The sequence below is a fragment of the Achroia grisella genome, unplaced genomic scaffold (assembly GCF_030625045.1).
Source record: "Achroia grisella isolate CSIRO2021 unplaced genomic scaffold, CSIRO_AGI_Agris_v1 utg5412, whole genome shotgun sequence".
NCBI classification, from domain to species: Eukaryota; Metazoa; Arthropoda; class Insecta; order Lepidoptera; family Pyralidae; genus Achroia; species Achroia grisella.
This window is the reverse complement of record NW_026712926.1, coordinates 20337-41027: the sequence shown is the minus strand read 5'-3', so window position 1 is coordinate 41027 and position 20691 is coordinate 20337. Positions and strand designations below refer to the sequence as shown.

The following is a 20691-nucleotide window of genomic DNA, read 5'->3' as shown; positions in this document are numbered from 1 at the left end:
TCAGCTTTATCAATGCGGATTAGAAGGTATGTTATCAACATAGATATACATGTCAAGTATAATATGTCCTATTGATGGTAAAGTAATTTTTTTTTATAAAGTCCACTAAGGTTTCTATTGTTAATATTGTTGTGAAATTCAATGCAAGAATTGTTCTAGAAAATAAATGATACGCCATTGCACTTTTAAACAAACCCATGACTCAATTTTGAATGATAACATTATTTGTATATTTATAATATTTACAGTGACATCATTTACTGTGACAAATAATTAGAGAGGTTAGAACTAGCAACAATTGTCATAAAAATAATCAAAGGCAGAGCAATGCTATACTTGGACGCAGCTGACACGCGAACCGGAGCCCTATAGTACTTGTCATATAGATCATTCCAGAACTGCATACTCTTATTGATGTGGATTCTGTCTCGATTCTTCATATAGGGTTGTTGATGGCACCACTGTGTGCAGTAGTTGTGACAGCGTTAGCGACCGGTTGCCATTGCTGGGAAGACACGGCGCTCCATGCGGGTGTTCTGAAAACCATAATTATATTTTTTAATGGAGTAGAAAATTAACTAATGGTAACACACTTGATGGATTTTTTGACCCCTTGCCATATTTTTCGTTTTAGGGTAGACGCCCCATTCTTACCTGGTATTGATTTTTTGTATCGTTCTAACTGTAGTAAAGTTTAGTGTTAAAAACATAGAGTAAAAACAACAAGATGACGTCATAGTGTTCACAGCGTTGCCATTCCGGTTACCATGCGGTATCAATGAGTATAGTTCGGCTATTCACTTTCCGTTTCTAACAGGTCGGGATCGAATGGACTAACTTTGACTGACGTACAATTTACGTCACATTTACATTAAAAATTTAATAATTTCGTATAAATATCGGGCTTAAATTTATAATTATTAACGAATTGACAAATATAAAAACAATAGTTTTTGAAAGTCAAACCACATGAAACTGGTCCGTTTCAAGGTTATTTGGTCACATCACTACAAAAACAACACCTGCAGATAACCTGCAATATAAACTGAGCAGCCGGACTTTAAAATCAACCAACTCTTATCCTGATTGTTTTACAATTTCAGCTAATCATCTTTTCAAAGTCAGCTGTTTGGCAGCAGTTGAAATAGAACAGAGAGGTACCCACGAGGACGACATTGAATTAAAAAATATAAATAAATAAATAATACTGGACAATTAACAAAGTGCCATCTAGAGCAGTAAGCAAACGTATTGCCAGGAACTAGGCACTTGATATAAATGTAGATATTTTTTTTTATACATAATATACATAGAAAACAAAACAAAACACCCAGACCGTTAAAAACCGGTAAAAAGTCTGGGTGTTGGTTAACATACAATCATACTTTGAATACAAATGTCTGTACCGTGCGAGAATCGAACCCGCGACCATCGAAATTAAAGCGGTGTGTAGCCACTAGAGCACCGAGGTGGCTACCAAATGGGTCTGTATGACACCCAAAATAAATAATAACCGTCAAGGATAACCCTACAAAGCGCTATCTAATCTTTAAGCAGAGCTATACTGTGACAGTAGATAACTGTTACACACATTTATATATTTTTATTCGGAAAATATGTGCAAAATAAGTGGAAAATTCCCAGATTAAAGCAAAAGTCATACTCATGAATACATTTTTTCCTTTTCTATAAGTATATAATACAATACTAATGTTATATAAGATTACAACAACTTTATGCCCATACTAGCTGTTAACCGCGCCTCATCCACGTGGCAATGATTTTTTATATAAAAATAAACAGAATTTCTAAAAATAAGACGCGAAATTCACTTCTTAGCTATCAGAACGTAAATTCAAATTAGCAAGAACAAACAGACACTTCAAATTTCATAGCTGTGCACACAATGTTTCACCCGCGTTAAATTTCAATATAAAATATAGCTTAGCGTTATTCTGATGCATAAGCCATATTACAGTAAAGTTTCATCAAAATCCATTGAGTAGTTTTTGCGTGAAAGAGTAAGAAAGATCCATATTCACAAACTTTCGCGTTTATTAAGATAAGATAATACATACACATAAAAATAACTCGTTTTTATGCGATATAGGTATAACGAGTATGATATAAAATAGATAGATAACCTTTTTTTATGTTCATTAAACGCACACGCCTGCAAAGTAAAGTAATATAAAGAAAAAGATGCAAAGTAAAAATACACATACATACACATAATCATACATGTAAAATGTGTATGCCTACATCTGTAGATAATATCAAAATTGAGATTATTTTGATTTGACACTTAATGTATAATGTACATAGAAAAAATACTACTTTTCTCACATCTAAAGGTACTCCAACTACCTGGAGATTTCTTTAGCCTATATTTTGACCCACAACAAATTTATCCTTTGTCATCCAGCTGTGAATTCTTAACGTACAGACAATTTTCGACTTTTTACAATCTTAAACAATGTTTAATAAAACATTAAATTTTGGTTGGACCGATTGAACTGAAATTAAAAATAAATGTTACGGAAGTTCCAGTAAAATCATAAGTTAAATTTATACTAATCTGCGTGTACAAATACACAAAGAGAGAAAAAAAAAAACAAAAAGCAATTTGTTTTGGCATGGTAACATAAATACAAGTCTGTAATTTAGTTAAAAAAAACTGTAATATTTACTCACCCGGTTTTTGCAAACGACACAACATGGTTGATGAGCGACGTTGATGCATTCGTACCGTGGACGCTCATATTGATGTCAAATAAGTATTCCAGAATACCTCCGTGTTTTACACCATTCAGTGGTATATGGGGATATGCCCAGTCATCGTTTGTCGAACCTCGGTAAGCAAACTCGAGTAAATATACATTAGCTCTCGACGTTTCAGCTCTTGCTTTGGTACCTCTTAATACTGACACACGAATAACGGTATCTCCATGGTAATCTAAATAGTCTTCTACGTCGATATTACTATTATTACTGGTGCTACCATTGTTCTGGAAATAGAACTCGCGTATGGAATTCACCGTATCCGTCTTGTTCGCTTCAGAACCAAATTCCAAATCTACTTGAATAAACTCAGTTAAATTTGATTGCATTCTGGGAAGCCAATCATTGTATTCTGCAGCTCTTATTGTGCCCTCCCCTATCGGTGTAAGCAGCTAAATAGGGTATATGACTAAAATTTCCAATTTTTAATATGTCTGTTGGTGCATCGTAAAGGAAACCGTTAGGTAGGTCAGGATTCTCCAAGCAGGGGCAAATAATACAGTGTTGTTTGTAAACGGAATATCAAGAGCAGGAAATAATAAATTTGTCGGAGTAGTCTTTAGTAATCTTGCTAAATCGCTTCGCGTTTTTCCAGAGTAAGAAAGTTTTGATGCTACAAGTTCAGCGGAACCGACCGGATCGTAAGGATAAAACTAAGGTGCTACTGTTGATCCACTGATGGCGATTGCTTTGTGTACCAAATCTTGCGAGTGGTGACATTGTGATCAAGTCGACTATTGCAGCTCCAGATCCGTGTCCATTGGTACAACATTATTCGGGTCTCCTCAAAATTGGCTATATTTTCCTTAATCCATTGTAATGCCAATATAACGTCTTTAAGGCCAGCATTACCAGGAGCCTCTGGAACTCAAGACATAGAAATCCGAAGATAGAGACACGGTAATTTACTGATACCGCCACAAGATCCTCCACAACGAGTCTCCTGAATGAAATTTCCTTTTCAGAGGACAAATATCCTTCGCCTTCAAGCCAAACGATAACAGGTTTGCCAGCTGTTTCATTTTTAGTGTAAATATCTAGCGCTAAACAGTCTTCACTGCCTGTTAACTGTCCTTGTGCAGTAGGTTGTATACAAGTAACTTTATGAACTGCGTGAAATTCGCCTGGGTATGGTTCAGCGAGTTTAGAGTCTTCCTATAAAAAATAGAAGATTGTTCGATTAAATATTGCATTATATTATATCTGACTAACTTTTGCCAGCTTATTCGCTCACTATTGTGATTTGATTCGCTCACTAGTGTGATATATGATTTTATGAAATCAGCCGCGAGCGTCATTACGCTCGCAGCTGATTCATAAAAAAATCATATGCATGTACTTATTTATTTTTATGAATATTGTATGAAATGTAATACTAAGACGGAATGTCTACTTAATATTGTTTCTCCATACAAACGCTAAACATTTGTTCTACCTCCTTAAGAATTGAATTTCGATGAACCCTTTCATATCCTCGTTTACTTCTTATAAACAGTACATGTGAAAAAAAGTTTCAATGTAGGTTCAAGGGATTAATGTGGTTGATGAGTCAATGACCCGGGCCATCATTTTTTATGTATAAGATAAGACAGTCAAGTAATATAGATACTCAGTATATGATATCAACAGTAGATCAATATTATAATAGTATATATACATATATATATAATATAAAACAATGACACCGCCGTTGTCTGTGTGTTTAGTTACTTCTTTTAAATTACGAAACGGATATTAATGCAATTTTCCTTAACAGATAGAGTGAATCAAAGTTTTTATACGTAAATAAATACTTGATGTATTATAAAGCATTGACTTCGATTCCGATAAGTCGGAATTCCCGATTATTTTTTACACCTTGTTATTCTGTAAGCATTTTATCAAGTCATGTCATCACCCATCGCTTCACTCAAGATACTCGTATCCATTTGAAAATATAAAGTTCCTGGAGCTATCGAGTTTACTTGTATTTGTAGTAAAATAACTAGTATTATAAAACTCGCTAGCGACTACAGTCCACAGGCTTGACAGCGGGATGGAGGTGCGCCTTCCGAGCATGGACTGTTGATCGCTATCGAGTTTTACAGAATACCAATGTTTAACCTCACCGCGGATTTCGATTTCGAATCCGAAAGTGATGCTTACAGAATAGCTCTACAGATCCGACGTTTTATATCGGAAATTGAACATTCGAATAGCGCCGGCCGCAGTCAACTTGTACAAACATGTTTATGGCCGTCGCGAACTATAAGTCCACTACACTTGTCGATCGTCTTGTCCCTTCAATTGTTATTATACAATAATTTGTTTAGTTAGTTCGATTTTTAAACATTCTTTTATATTTTTAAAACATTCTTTTACATTAAATTTTGAACACGTGGCAATCCTTTTTATAGTTAAAATTTGCAGTATCATATTCGATAAGCGGATTGGTAATTAATTTTATTGACTGTACAACATATTAATTTTCAATGATTGAGTGAATAAGGTTAGACCGGCTGATTGAGTGAACAATGTTCTTATTTACTTAACCTAATACTACTCGATAAACCAAATCTAAACTAAAACTACTCTTGACTTCATTTCTGATAAACCACATTCATACCATTCCTAGTAAATACTTGAATAGAGGAAAGGGCATTGTTAGTAATGGGAACTAGTAATCTCCAATTTACCATGTTCGGTCGACCTCCACGCGGTTACTCCTGGAAACCATCGTGATAAAATCCCTAGTAAGTTTGTCACGATAGGCTAACTAATCTGACCTTATATCTTATTATTCTCCACTGGTGCCCCACTTGCGTAAACCGTTAACCATACCATAGCATTTCATTATCGTCCACAAAAAAAACATGAATATTATAGTTCAGTACAGTCGAGGAATTTAAACATTTGTACTGCACCCATACGATATCTGTGATATCATACGAGCAATGATAAATACAGTAATGACTAATAAAATGATAAGTAATCAATCTGATATTATTTAACAGTTATGAAATGTTGCTAACTATATAATTTCTTTAAAATTTCAAACACGAAACCTCTAATCGCTTATGTAATGTGCTTTTATATTTACATAGAAAACAAGATACGTACCACAAATCTATTTTCATCGGAAGTTGGTTGACCATATCTTAAACCATAAAAAGTGTAATAATCTCCGTCGCCCGCTTTTACACCTGCCACTAAACCTTGTGTGGTGTTTACTGATAAATTTTGCGAATGTACACCAATTATACTAGTGACCACTAGCCACAAAATAAGAGTAGACATTGTGCTAATCTTATACTTTATTTCGATGATTCACAAACTTATTAATATGACATGCGCGCGCGTAACATGCGACGTTCGCGACGTTTCATGTATGACTGAATCGTTATAGTAAAAATGGTTATTATAGAGCTATCAACTATGTGATTGGGTGATAACAGTTAACTGATAACAGATCAGAGTTGCCAGCCTTAATCAACCAACTTAACCACGCAGGAATTAATAAAAAAATCCAATAAAATCTCGTACATTAGCTCAATTTGGCACTCGTTTATCATAGTATTTTGAACGCTCTAAATATTATACTAACATGTTCTCGAAAATCATAAATATCGTGTTTGCACGAGGATTTTCTTATGGTTGCCATACCTGCAACGCTACTATCTATCTATACTCAATAATCTTTTTAAACTCTTCAGTGTTGTGTAATTACGGTCAAGAACCGGTTGCTAACAAAAACATGACCGTATATAAATATATATTTAATGACTGATAAAACAAACAAGTTATTTTCAATTGTTGAAGTCAAGTTGAAAGAAACACTGGACATGTCTATATTACGCCAGATGTATTTCAATCCAATGCGATATGGAGCCAGATTACAGATCTATCGCATTAATGTTTGGTTTGTTTATCATTGTTCATTCATCAAGTCAGTCAGAAACATTTTGCCGCGTAAAGAAAGAAAAAAACCAACCAGCATTTCTGAGCAATCGCAATTTATAAAATAAAAATGTAATACATTTACAGTGATTATTGAGTCAGAATCAAGATCCATTTATTTATAAGACATGCGCGATGACCATGTATATTGGACCGCCACGTGTTGTGAGGAGGAGGAGGAGGGGGGGGGGAGATGGAATATGTGGCGCACCAGTCCATCGTCCTTTTTTGTGTGGTCGGCGGACTAGAACCCTGAGACTGAGCAGGGCGGTAGAGCCGCGTTCGTTCCACACATGTCTGTTCTGACACAAGGGCAGAAGCGGCTCTAAGATGCGGTTAGTGTATACCGGGGCACCAGTAGAGGATTATATGGATTATTTTATATTATAATATTTTTTATATCTCTCTTTATTTATTTATTATTCCACCATCAACTTACATATTCAAAAACATAATTTTATAAAATCTCAGTAACAATATTATGTTATCTTTGTTGTCAACAAAGTAGTCGTTTGCAGTAATGGCTAATTTAGTTTATTCATATGTATGTTAGTCTATCTGTATTTATAATACGGGCTATTAGCTGCCTGACTTAAATAAATAAACAATTTATTAGATTTTTATTCAACGCGTATAATGTTACTGTGGTATAAACATTATATAGTGTTCCTATTTTAGATCCGTGATCTCTTACAGATCTTTACATAGTCTAAAATGAAGTCGCTTCCGCGGTTTATTCACGCAACGGATTTCAATGAAGTTTTTAACAACAGACTGCGTTATTCAAGACGAACGTTTATATGTGTAATACATGTACACCCGTGTGAAACCGGGGCGGGTAGCTAGTAATGATAAAAGTGACCATTCTTTATATATAAATAAATATGAATGTATCTTACAAGTGCTAGAAATCGAATATGTCACAAAAATGTTACTACATATTAAGAGAATACACCTATAATCTAATATATACTATATTATTATGTGGAATCTGTACATATTGCTAATTATCGATTTAGACATAATTTGTATGTATCAGTATAGGTACTATACAGTTTTAAGCATGAAAATAAATGAATGTAAATAATAAATGTATAGAGATAGTCAGCATTTTTAATTAGCGAAAGACCACAACAAGGTGGTCATATCATTAAGTGTTTATTACAAATTGATACATTGCTACGTTTATTGTCCACCACAGATAAGACATGTCTACACAGTTACCAGTTACATAGCAATATGCTGTAGTTAAGATTTAAATTTACATATCCAGGATATGCCGTAACCACAGTCTATTGATCTACAGATTTAGATCATCATCATCACAAATACACACATGCACACATACACACACACGCACACATATACTACTGTGTTCTATAGTCTGAATTTTTCTAATTCTTTTCAAAGTTGTAAACTGTCTGATTACCCATTAGCCGAGTGTGGGGGCGTAATTCGGTAACACAGGTTTTCGTAGGACAGATTCAGTTCCATTCATTTATATTGTTATATATACTGAATTTACCAGAAAAAAATTGTTATAAAATATATTCTTTATAATAAAGCTTTTTATAATAATGAAGATAATAAGATAATAACGTTTTTGTAGAAAATATCTATCTAACTTAAAATGCATAGCGCTGACAATGTTATCTGATTGAACAGAGATTAAGTGCGTAGCGGTTTCTATATTGTTTGTCGCATGCCTAATCCTTGTTGTTAATTAAATATAAGTAAATCAATATTAAAAGAGCAACACACAAGTTTCTTGCTTATTCTTCTTGTGATGAATCTGCATTCCGAATGAGTGGTAGAATAAAAACTTGACTATACAAAAGTGCTTATATTAAGTTTATTTGAATAAAGATTATTTCTATTTCTATATATCCTGTATATTTAGCTGAATAAATGCCAAAGGGCCACAACGCAAAAAAAAACTGAAATATTTTTTTTTCCAAAAATGGTAGATATCTAAATCGTTATAATTTTTATATTAATAAAGACACCCATGATTTTAAAGCTAATACATAGATATACCTTTTATAGATTCGTAAAAATAGTATAATTAACACAGTGAAACTTTTGATAGGCTTTCCGGTAAAATTTACCGTTTTGCGTCTTGTGGCGCTTGGGCATTTAATCAGCGATATGTTTAATGTTAAAACAATTTTGTGAATATTCATAATGGAATGGAATAAATAAATTTTACTATTAAAAAAAAGCATAGACAAAACATCCAGTTATTGTTTACTTTCTGAACGTATTATATTGTTTCAATGAACATAAAATTCATTTACTTCACACTATAACATTCTTGTTAGTTGTTATTGTTGGCGCAACGCCAAAGTCGTGTCATTACGATCTCTATGCATGCTTGTGTGGGCACTACCCACCTTGTGTCTAGATGTGACAAATTCGCTAAGAATATAGCTCGTTGATTTCCAGGGGGAACTGCGTGGAGGTTATCCTGACGATAAAGAATGATAAAGGAGATTCTCCCAATGTACCATACATAGGTCTCTGAATCTCCTTTATAGGGAGGGATATATAATAATAATATAATAATAATAATCTTTATTTGTCTCAAACAAAAACTTTTCACACAATACAACTGTTGCCCATACAATAATATAATTTAAAACTAATGAATGAGACCGAACGGTCTATAACTCAGTGAGGGCAGTGAGTCCACCCTCTCTGTTATTCTGTTATAGACTCATTCAGTAAAATAATACAATATGAGATCGACGACAATGATAGCACATTAAGTTAAGTTCTAAACTACAACTAATAAAGTAAAGATAAAAATTGTAACAAGATTACAAACTAATAAGATTGGACAATAACAAACTTATATATATAGAATCTAAACATTATTCAGGATTAGTTACAACATTAAATTAAAACTAAGAATTATTCAGGATTATTTTATCAAAGGATATACCATCAGACGCAGACTTGCGTGTACGCACACATATCGACACAACGCAGTAGTTTACAATACTACGAAACGAGGGATTGTTCTTGCAGTAACCATTTGCAACATTTGCGCCTAAATATTGATAAGGATAAAATCAGTGTTGAACGAACTGGCGGGGGCAAGTCGTTCCAAATTTTTACAGCATACTTAAACAACCCCTAGTTCTTGTGAGCTTGATGAAAGGTTTAGAAAACTGATGACATCTGTCTCTGAGGGAGTCTATTTTAGATTTATAAACACTAGTTTTTACATATAAATATGAAGGGAATTTTGTATTCCTTATGGAGTGCAAAATATATACCATATTGATCTTTACCTACTTTTATTTACAACCAACAACACTTTGTTTTGTGTGTGCTAAAAAGCAGACGAATTTTCGTTCGTTCAAATTAGTATTCAAATTCAAATTCAAAATATCTTTATTCATGTAGGTCTATTACAGACTCTTATGATATGTCAAATCTACCGTCAGTTCGGAATGATATCGAGATGAGAAGAACTGACAAGAAACACAGCTCGTATTTTTTTCAAATAATAGTGGAACATGTTTATGATAAATACAGTTATTAAAATTCAAATTTGGGAGAATAGAGTGACCACCAGCATATGCTATCGCAAAGAAAAAATTTAATCAGTGTCACAACCTGAACAGACCATTCCACCATATTCAGACCATATTCAGTTATCTCATAATAAAGCCCTAATTTATACTGATAAAATTACGAATGTAGGCCTCGTACTTAAAAAGTCGTTTGAAACTGAGGCAAAAATGATAAAGTGTCACGGCCATCACATGATAACGTGATGCCAGTAGCACTGTTAATGTATATATTGGTGACGGTTACTATTTACCATCATGTGAATTAGTTTTTTTAATTTGAATTTCTTGTACGTAGGGTTGCCATCTCTAAAATTTGTAAAACAGTACTAAACGCGTGAAAACCCCGTATTTTATAGTCCCAGAACTAGTCAGTCTAGTTATAGTCACAGAACCCGGACATGTCAATAGGTTTTTTAGTCATAGTCAATATAATAAAAAATAGTATAATGTCATAAATCACCTATTTATTTATTTTCATACCTTAAAATTAAATGTTACAAATTACAGTTTGTTATAAATTCTGTTAATAATCAGTTCGATTTTTTGTTCTTTAATAAAACACAAATTATTAATATACTTTAATATTAAAACTAAACAATAAAACATACATTGCCCCGGACGCTCATATACATAATATTATTATTAATTTTATATATTCATAATATCCAGAATACCCAGATGGATAGCAACCCTACTTACAAGTAACCCTACTTATAACAGTTTCGAATGAGTTCAGCCCTATCGATTAGCGCTGCCCTGAGTTAATTGCGAGTCACTAGCGGTTCCCCTAGAAAAGATCGTGACAAATTCATGGTGAATTTACAACGATGGGCTAACTGAACTGACCTCAAGCTCATCTTATCATGCTCCACATGTATTTAATAAAAAAAAATATAAGAATACCTGATAGACAGTTGTTTAGCACTCATAAAATGTAAAGGTAAGTTGGACTCCATTTTCCGCAGTTGGCCTCTCATCTGGGCTGTTGTGCGTGTAGAACCAAGACTACTAAAATAGCCAGCTCCTCCTAAAAGCGCGGAAGTCTCCTGGTGTCTTCACAGGCTTCACGGTTTATCACTCATAAACTAAGCTCTGTTAAAAAATAGAAAAAAATAGGTTCCAGTAACGCAAGTTTGAAATAAAACATTTTGATTTAAATATAATGAACTGAATAGTGGAATATGAAATGATATTCTTTTCAGGACATTTACATTAAGATAATAGTATAAAATAGGTATATTATAAGATATACAACAATATTTATCTATATAATAATATCTATAATAATAAACTTAATATCAAGCTCTAGGCAATTCCTTGTCGTATTTTTTGTTTTAGGTAAATAGGTTCAAAACAAAAAAAATATCGGCCCTACTAAAAGTATTTATTTATTTACTTTTTAGGATCACCAACATAAAAAACAGTCAATACAATATGTCGTGCTTTTATAACTAATTATGTAATAAAAAAATAGTATGCGTGTAAATTAAAAATAATATGATAGACATGTCATTTTAAACACAATTTTGTACACAATTGTAAATATTAGAAACAAATGAATCTATTACTTTTAAACAAATCACAGAGAATCATAAAAAATTTTAGACATGCTCTCAAAATCCACATTGAAAAAGGTCAAGACTGTCATATCGTTTGACAACTAAAACAATACAAAAAGTTGATTTGACGGCCTTACTTCCGATAGTCGCGGGTTCACTTCCTCGCTCGGCGCAAACATTTGTATTCATGAGCATGATTGTTTGTGTCGGTCTGGGTTTTTTCTATATATAATATGTACGTAACATATTATATACAGTAAAACCGTGCGAAGAACCGAAGCCGCGACCATCGGATGTAAAGCGGTGTGCTTAAACCGCCAGACCACCGAGGTCTTCAATCTATATATTCACACCTTATGCTTTCTGTCTTCTTTTTCTCTCTCTCCTTTGTGAAATTCTTGTTTCATTTTGTTACAAAAAATAATAAATTTAAAAGGACAGATCACTCGTTATTCAGATTATTCCCCATTTCCATATCGTTGCGATTTATTATTTGTTTGGTTTTTTGGTTGGCCTTAGTCGAATTATTCGAAAGTAATATTATATTACTTTCGAATAATTCGGCTAAAGCAGCAGTAAAGGAGTAATAGGCCAATTAATATAGTAATTCGAATTAAAATACGGAAATAATTATTAGCATTCCCGGAGTCAGAATACTTCAAGGGAGTCTTATAGTAATGGTCATATAGATCGGTCCATAACTTCATTGACTTGGAGTAGGGATTCTGTTTCAGTTCTTCTGTATGCTTTTGATTACATGCACCACCGATGTACAGATAGTTGATGGTCTCATTGTTGACCGGTAGCCACTGCCGTGCTGGGTGCTCTGATACTATATTGGGTGCTCTGGAAACGTAATAGAAACATTAATAGTCATTATTCAAATAAACTTAATGTAAGCGCTTTTCAACAATTATATATTTTATTATTCTATCACTTATTCGGAAAGCAGAGTCATCACACGAAGAATGAGACTTACGTGTTGATCTTCAGAGCCACGAGCTCGTTTGTCCCCTGTGCTGCTGTGTTTGTATAAAAAAAAGTTTGAACTCACCCAGTTCTTGCGAACGATATGATGTAATTTATAAGTGATCTCTTCGCATCTTCTTCGTGCTTTGTCATATTTTTATACAATACATTATCCCGGCTACCTTGCTTAATACCATTCTCTACCACTGAAATATCGTTGAAAGGCCAGTCAGCGTTAGATATACAATGGTACGCGTACTCAAGTAAATAAACGTTAGCTGTCGACGTCTCTGCTCTGGCTGTAACACCTCTTATTAATGGCACAATAACTGAGGTATCTCTATAATAGTCCAGATACTCTGTTATGTTAATACTGGTAGTGTTGTGGAAATAGAACTCACGTATATTATTCATCGCTATAGTCTTGTTGATTTCAGAACCAAATTCTAAATCCCCTGGAATGAACTGAGTAAAATCTGATTCCATTTTGGGACGCCAATCAAGAAATTCTTTAGCTTTTATCGTTCCCTCTCTATGGGTGTAAGCGGCCACGTAAGGTATATGGTTGAAACTACCACTCTTCAATATGTTTATTGGGGTATCGTTAAGAAAAACATTCTGAAGTTTGTCGTTCTCGACACAAGGAGCAAACAATGCGGTATTATTGGTAAATTCAACCTCAAGAGCAGCTAGTAATACATTAAGACGAGTGGATTTAAATTTCATTGCTAATTCCATTGGTGATTTTCCAGAGTATTGTAGGTTTTCTGCTACAATATTAGCATAACCGATTGGGTCATAAGATATAGCCCAAGGTGCTAATGCTGATCCACTGATAACGAATGCTTTATGTAACAAATCTTCCGAGAATGGGGACATAGTGATCAGGTCGACCATTGCAGCTCCAGATCCATGTCCAAGAAGCATAACATTTTTTGGATCACCTCCAAATTTATTTATATTTTCCTCAATCCATTGTAGTGCCAATATAACATCTTTTAGGCCAGCATTGCCAGGAGCCTCCGGAACACCGAGACATAGAAATCCAAATATAGATATACGATAGTTTATTGTCACCACCACAATATCCTCCATAACGAGATTCTTGAACAAAGTTGTCATTTCAAGCGAAGAATATTCTTTTCCTTCTAGCCAGGCTATGACAGGTTTAGAAACATTATTTTTTTTTGCGGAAACGTTTAGTTTTAAATAGTCTTCTGTATATGTTTTCGGTGATTGGTAACATGGTGAATAGTACTTGCTCTTATAATGCGTAACTTTTAAACCGGAGCTTGCCATTTGAGGTGCCTGCAACGAAGAGGATCATTAAATTCTGTTTTTTTATATTCGGTAATTATGTTTAGGTAACTTTCGTTAAGATCAGACGAAGTGGACTGTTATTGACTGGCATAGGGTTTTATCTCTATTAGAATAAAATATGTAAATAATATAATATATTCTAACACACAAGTTTTACTCAATACTGTTCTATAACGTACTAATGATCCACGTAGGATACGTTGTAGAGATTTTCTTCATAAGTAAATACAGCCTAATATTATATTTTTTGATAGCTGCTCAAATCAATATCATCATTTATTAAGAAAAGATTGTATTTCGTTAATTTAATCATAATTACTAGCGGTTGCCCAGTTATCGAAATTCGATCATAACAAAAATTACAAAAAGATCTTTGAACCAGTATATGCAGATGCAGTGTTTTTATTATCTCTATATTGTACTAAAAAAATAAACGAAAAAGAAATTATAAAAAATCTGTCTTATATCTGACTCATCTGTTTAAGCCGCCAGGTGTTTGCTTTGTAATCTGTAGTTCAATTGTGTGGTGAAAAATCGGTAACGCATGAGTAACAAGTATGGAAAATTACGCGAACAGGGAAGTATGGAAAGCAGATTCCTTAAATATTAAAGACATTACACAGACTAGATATTGTATATCTGAGCCACAGATACTTTTTACTAAACAGCATAGGTCGCTTTAGTACATAAGGCTTATGAATAAGAGCGTGGGGAGGTTACAAATAAAAATTGAAATAAATTAATTTCAGACTACTGGCGACCAATACATTTATATTTTAAAGAAAGTAACAAATTTCTAGCACCAACTCAAGCGCACGAGCTTTTTGGTGCTGATTTTCGTAGAGTCACAGATAAGATACTTTATCTACTACTACTATATTACTTAGTGTTTTGGGCATCCCAATGCGCATCATGACTATACGTCATGACCATTAATAAGATATAAATTGGATGAAATCTGTATCGAGATATATTATTAAGCAATATAAGTATTAGTCTCAATTAGGCCACTGGTAATTCATTTATTTATTTATTAAAGGAAAACCAAGGCTGACTATACTTAAATAAAATCAATATAAATGTCATATTAAGCCACTGACAGGCTTTCACAATTAACAACAAACTAATTTTAAAAAATTACATCTCTTTTATATGTATGAAGGCTACAGCAAATTATAAAATTAACAGAGAATATGAAATTAATTAACACTATCATATTCATAAATAAATTAAAGAACCGGAAGAAATATATAAGCTTGTATCTATATACGTATTTAAGAAGTTTAGTACCCCTCATGACTAACTCTAAAGTGAGTACCTATAGGTAACGAAACACTTTCACTGAGTAACATAAACCTGCAACTAACTCTGTATAATTTTATCTTATTTTCACATTTTAACACAAAGACAAGCGAATGGTTATTTTGTTAGTTTATCTATTCATATAAATAAAATTGGAGTGACTGTTTTGTAATATTAAAATAAGCTTGTAATGTTTTTTACTACATCCATATGAATATGAATACGGTACATACACCAAAATAACATTTTTTACAATTTTTGTCTGTCTGTCTGTCTGTCTGTTTGTTCCGGCTAATCTCTGAAATGGCTGGACCGATTTTGATGGGACTTTTATTGGCAGGTAGCTGATGTAATAAGGAGTAACTTAGGCTACTTTTATTTTAGAAAAAAAGTTAAATTCCACGCGGACGTCGTCGCGATAAGCTAGTCTGCAATAACATTTAATAAAGAAACACTTACCATAAACATAGTTTCTTTGGTTATCCTTTCACCATACTGTATATTACGGAAAGTAAAAAAATCGCCATTTGAAGCTCTAGAACCTTCGACTAATCTTTGAGCTATTTCAATTGTCCAATTGGCAAGTACATGATTCTGTGCCACAACGCAGCTTATTATGAAAGTCACTACTTGAAAACATATCGACACGTTCATCACTACAACGTGTCCTTTACGGACTACGTAATACTATGTAATACTATGTTATCTGTGGTAATACTATCAGTATTATTTTTTTAATCACTCGGCAGGCTCGGTACGACTCTCTTTGACTTATGTTTTGTTCAGTGATTACTGAATGAAATGATGTAGATGTTTGTAAAATTATGGCCACACTGAGGTGATAACTGATAACAATATTTTAATTATAAAATGAGCATTATTTCTTATCTTGACGTTTAATCTTTTATCTGGGACTGAAATTGATGATGTAACCTCGTATATTGGGTAGTATTGTGTTTAGATTTATTCATTCAATACACTACGGGTTTAAAATAAAACATATGCCCATTGAAATAAACTCAGATTACCAACGCCATGTTTGACATCAACCAGTGGTTGTTGAAGAAGACGCCTGTGGTATTGAGCTTTATACTGCTCATAGCCTTTATTGTAACAACAATAATATTACATAGGGATGGAGTATCCACCCTTTTGATTGGTGATGAAACATATCGCGTGATGAGCGGCGCTTCTCAGTGGTCGATAGTGTTATGTCGTTATCAACACGTCGTTTGACGTCAACCACTAGTTGCTGGGGATGGCGCCTGTGGTATTGAGTTTTATACTGCTCAAAGCGTTTATTGTAACAACAATTGTATTTTAATATTACATAGGGATGGAGTATTCACCCTTTTGATTGGTGATGAAACTTGTCGCGTGGTGAGCGTCTGCAGCGATGAGAAGCGACTCAGTGGTCGATAGAGTTATGTTGTCATCAAAGCGACGTTTGACGTCAACCACTGGTTGTTGAGGATGAAGCCTGTGATGTTGAGCTTTGTACTGCTCGAAGCAGATTTTCTACTACTTGCTTTAACAGTCGTGGAGGTATGTTATGTATATGTGATGTTGATGTGTTTTTTTTAATAAAATCTGGTAGCTTGTTCTTAGTCTTTTTATTAACACAATATATTTTTAATAGTAACACTTATTTTTGTCTTACCCTATTCTTAATCCATTCTCCTAATCACTCCTTTTCATTGCACACTCTTATGTCATTCACTCATTCTTTCATACTTAGCTACATTCAATTAATTTAATGGCTATATAGATAATTCTTTTAATATTCTTAATATATTTAATCTCTATAATTATTTATTCAAATAAATATAAATACATACATATGTGGCGAATCTACTATCATCGTGCGGCAACACCGTTGCCTAATTACGATGGGGCAAGAAGAATAACAAGTTTGTCATTCGAGACCGAATCACCTTCTTGTATATATATCAATTGTAAATATTTTGTTAATATACATAATGTAAATAGCAATCACTGGACTTATCGCTTCATTTCCTTTCCTGCTTCTTCTACATGAACACAAGAACACATAATCATAATAATAGCGGCCCCATCTTACACGCTAAACATATATTCATACTATTATTTTTTTATTACTCTTTATTGCAGCAGAAGTAGAAGTAAAGAAATATTAATTTCTATTTAAAAGTTATGAAAAATATATTAATTTTAGTAACAATTTGTTGTACAAACTACATTTTTATTTACAAAAGAACATGAATCTTAACACTATTAGTTAACAATAACAATGGTAATGAGCATTTATACAATACAATGAAACATTTCTTATATTTATTATTATATGAATAAATTTATAAATATATAATTTAATTTAAAGGTAAACATAAAAAATCGTAGTATCTAAACTATATACTATATATAGTTTAGATACTACGATTTTTTATGTTTACCACTCATACAATATATAAATGATGATGATGAGTCAAGAATAAGATAAAATAACATATTTTTTCTGCACTAACTGACTTGACTCGACAGACATTGTTCTGTCGTAGTGTAAGAGCACAGTTAAAATAATTGTTAAGAGTAAACGCGGACGTGGAAACATTTAAAGAATGAAACAGTTGTAATTAACTTTGGCGGAGATAGAAAACAGAAGTAAAACTTCGAATATAGTGTACTTGTTAAAGTAGGACTCTCAAAAGGTCACGTAATCAAAGTCATAAAACATAAAAAAAGGTATTTGACAATAACAGTGGTAATCCATGTAAATTTTCTTAAAGTAAAAAAGGTTTATTACTAGTACACCCGTATAGAATAGAATAAGAATAGAATAGAAAATCATTTATTCAAATAAACTTACATTGAAGCACTTTTGAATAGTCATCACATTTTTTTTAATCTACCATTCGTTCGGAAAGCTGTCTCATCACAAGAAGAACGAGCAAGAAACTTGCGTGTTGCTCTTTTAAATAATTTTATTATTACTTTACATTTTTAAGTTTAAGTGTGTGAATACAAACCACCAATTAGTACTAATTCAATTAAATACTCAAAAAGAAAAAATATTGAATACATAACTGTTAACTATCGTGTGACGCACCATTAATTAAAAATGGTAAAGTCAATAATCATGTAACCTGAAACGGAACGTCAGAGGCCAGAGCCAAAGTAATCTATGTGACATTGACAAGTGGATGACGGATGATTGAACGTAGGCAGCGGGAGTTTTGGAGCGAAAGTGTTTATATTATTATAAAAACAAATAAGAGATAGGTAATTGTGAATATTGTAGGCATTGAGGTGTTTCTCTCCCTGACTAACCGGCATTACGCCTAAGTCGTCATGATACTAGTGATTTTAAAAGTTCAGAAGCGGTACCAATCCCGCCTACAAATTCGACCGTAAGGTAATTCTGACTAGAAGTTGTGGTAAGTGAATTTACGTTAATAACACGCATACCATTAAACGCAGTATCTCACTTGTTTTATTGAACTTTTGGATGAATTGCTTTCTACATATTAAATAGATTTAGTATGTACGATAACTTGCGAGAGTAATGACATGACATGTAGCACGATATTGAGGTATACAATATACCTAAGAAAGAAGTATTATGAATACATTAAGTATAAAACAACATGGATATCTAATTAGTTTAAAATACAGAGTAACTATTGTTATGTTATTAATGCCTATGATAGAGTATGATAGGATATCAACAGATTGGAAACAGTCACATTAACTATGTTGACATACAGGTTGAACATGAGAACACGTACCATGTTATACATATAAACAGTGTAATGGTATTGCTGAGTTTGTTGCTAATTCACAGTAAATTAGTCAAACTTACTGTTCAGTTTTGTGTGTTTGTTCTACGTGAATTGAATTGAAGAATTGTTATTTCTTTACATAGGTATACATATATGTTTGATGATCCCATTTCAGATAAATGACAATCACAGGCATAGTCCAGGTATATGTCTTGATTGTGGTTATATTCCCAAATTGAGATACTGTCATATATATATTATATTGGTTGATACTTTGATATGTGTTTATTAATGAATTAATAAAGCATATTAATATAGATAGACACAGTATACTGTTGACATAAACTGATACAAGCTACATAACATGTTATATTTCATAATATTACATATTAAAGACATTTTAAATGCTATCTCATGATTAGCTGTGAAACTCTCAGTGGAAATAGTACTTAACTCTGATAGTACAATTATTATATTTATTTCTTGCTGTGTTTTGAATTTTATAAATATATATATATATATATATATATATATATATATATATATATTTTTTTTACTAATAATTCGTGACTGAGGCTCCGAACGGCTAAATTTTTGGTATACACAAAGACTTTTTGGCTCTGAATATATTCCAAAAATCAATTAATTATGTTGATCACTTTATATACTCGTCCCTACTGCGATACTTACTTTCATCCGAATATATATAGATACCGTAACGGTCTATCAATTATGACTTTATTAATTTACTAATGTAGATATTTTATATTCGCAATGCTCCATACATGCAAGCTCCAGCAACGGTGGAGGCAGGGTCCCCCCTGCACCGTACACCGCACCGCGCGCACACAAACAAATTAGATATTTTTTGAATACACAAAGACTTTTTGGCTCTTTATATATATTTCAAAAATCAGTTAATTGTGTTGATCACTTTATATACTGGTCCTTACTGCGATACTTATTTTAATCCGAATATATATAGATACCGTAACGGTCTATCAATTATGAATTTACTAATCTAGATATTTTATATTCGCAATGCTCCATACATGCAAGCTCCAGCAACGGTGGAGGCAGGGGGGAGCACCGTACACCGCACCCCGCGCACACAAACAAATTAGAATAAATTAAATTCATAAGATTATTTATATATTTCGACTGCCTCGGTGGTCACACCGCTTTACATCCGATGGTCGCGGGTTCGATTTCTCGCACGATGCAAACATTTGTACTCATCGGTCATCGATTGTTTTCATCGGTCTGGGTGTTTTATATGTATATTATATATGTATTTACAAAATAAAAATATCTATTTATATCAGTTCAGTATCAGTCTGTGTTAATTGTCCAGGGTTATTTATTATATTTTTATAAACGGTTATCTTTTTCCATCGCACCGCTCGCTATCGACAGTGAATTCATAGAAATGTCACTCTAAAAACAAAAATAGTTTTGTGTTTTGTATTTCAAATACTAAATGCA

General features: G+C 33.0%; 1 protein-coding gene and 1 pseudogene across 1 annotated transcript; both read right to left on the bottom strand.

The window, feature by feature from the left end:
* Window positions 1-257: 257 nt before the first annotated feature.
* Window positions 258-6117, bottom strand: LOC131847808 (juvenile hormone esterase-like; annotated as a pseudogene).
* A 5623-nt stretch (window positions 6118-11740) lies between these two features.
* Window positions 11741-15989, bottom strand: LOC131847809 (acetylcholinesterase-like). Its single transcript, XM_059197465.1, has 3 exons — window positions 15908-15989; window positions 12912-14134; window positions 11741-12703 (listed from the first exon to the last, which is right to left on the bottom strand). The coding sequence occupies exons 1-3, from the start codon at window positions 15914-15916 to the stop codon at window positions 12403-12405; spliced, it is 1533 nt and encodes a 510-aa protein (XP_059053448.1). The 5' UTR covers window positions 15917-15989; the 3' UTR covers window positions 11741-12402.
* Window positions 15990-20691: the final 4702 nt, after the last annotated feature.

What these genes read in the sequence shown, in the direction of transcription:
- LOC131847809 (XM_059197465.1), bottom strand. An exon ending in ATATCGTTCGCAAGAACTGG is followed by an intron (nt 12,704 to 12,911) that starts GTGAGTTCAAAC and finishes TTACGTTTCCAG; the next exon opens with AGCACCCAATATAGTATCAG.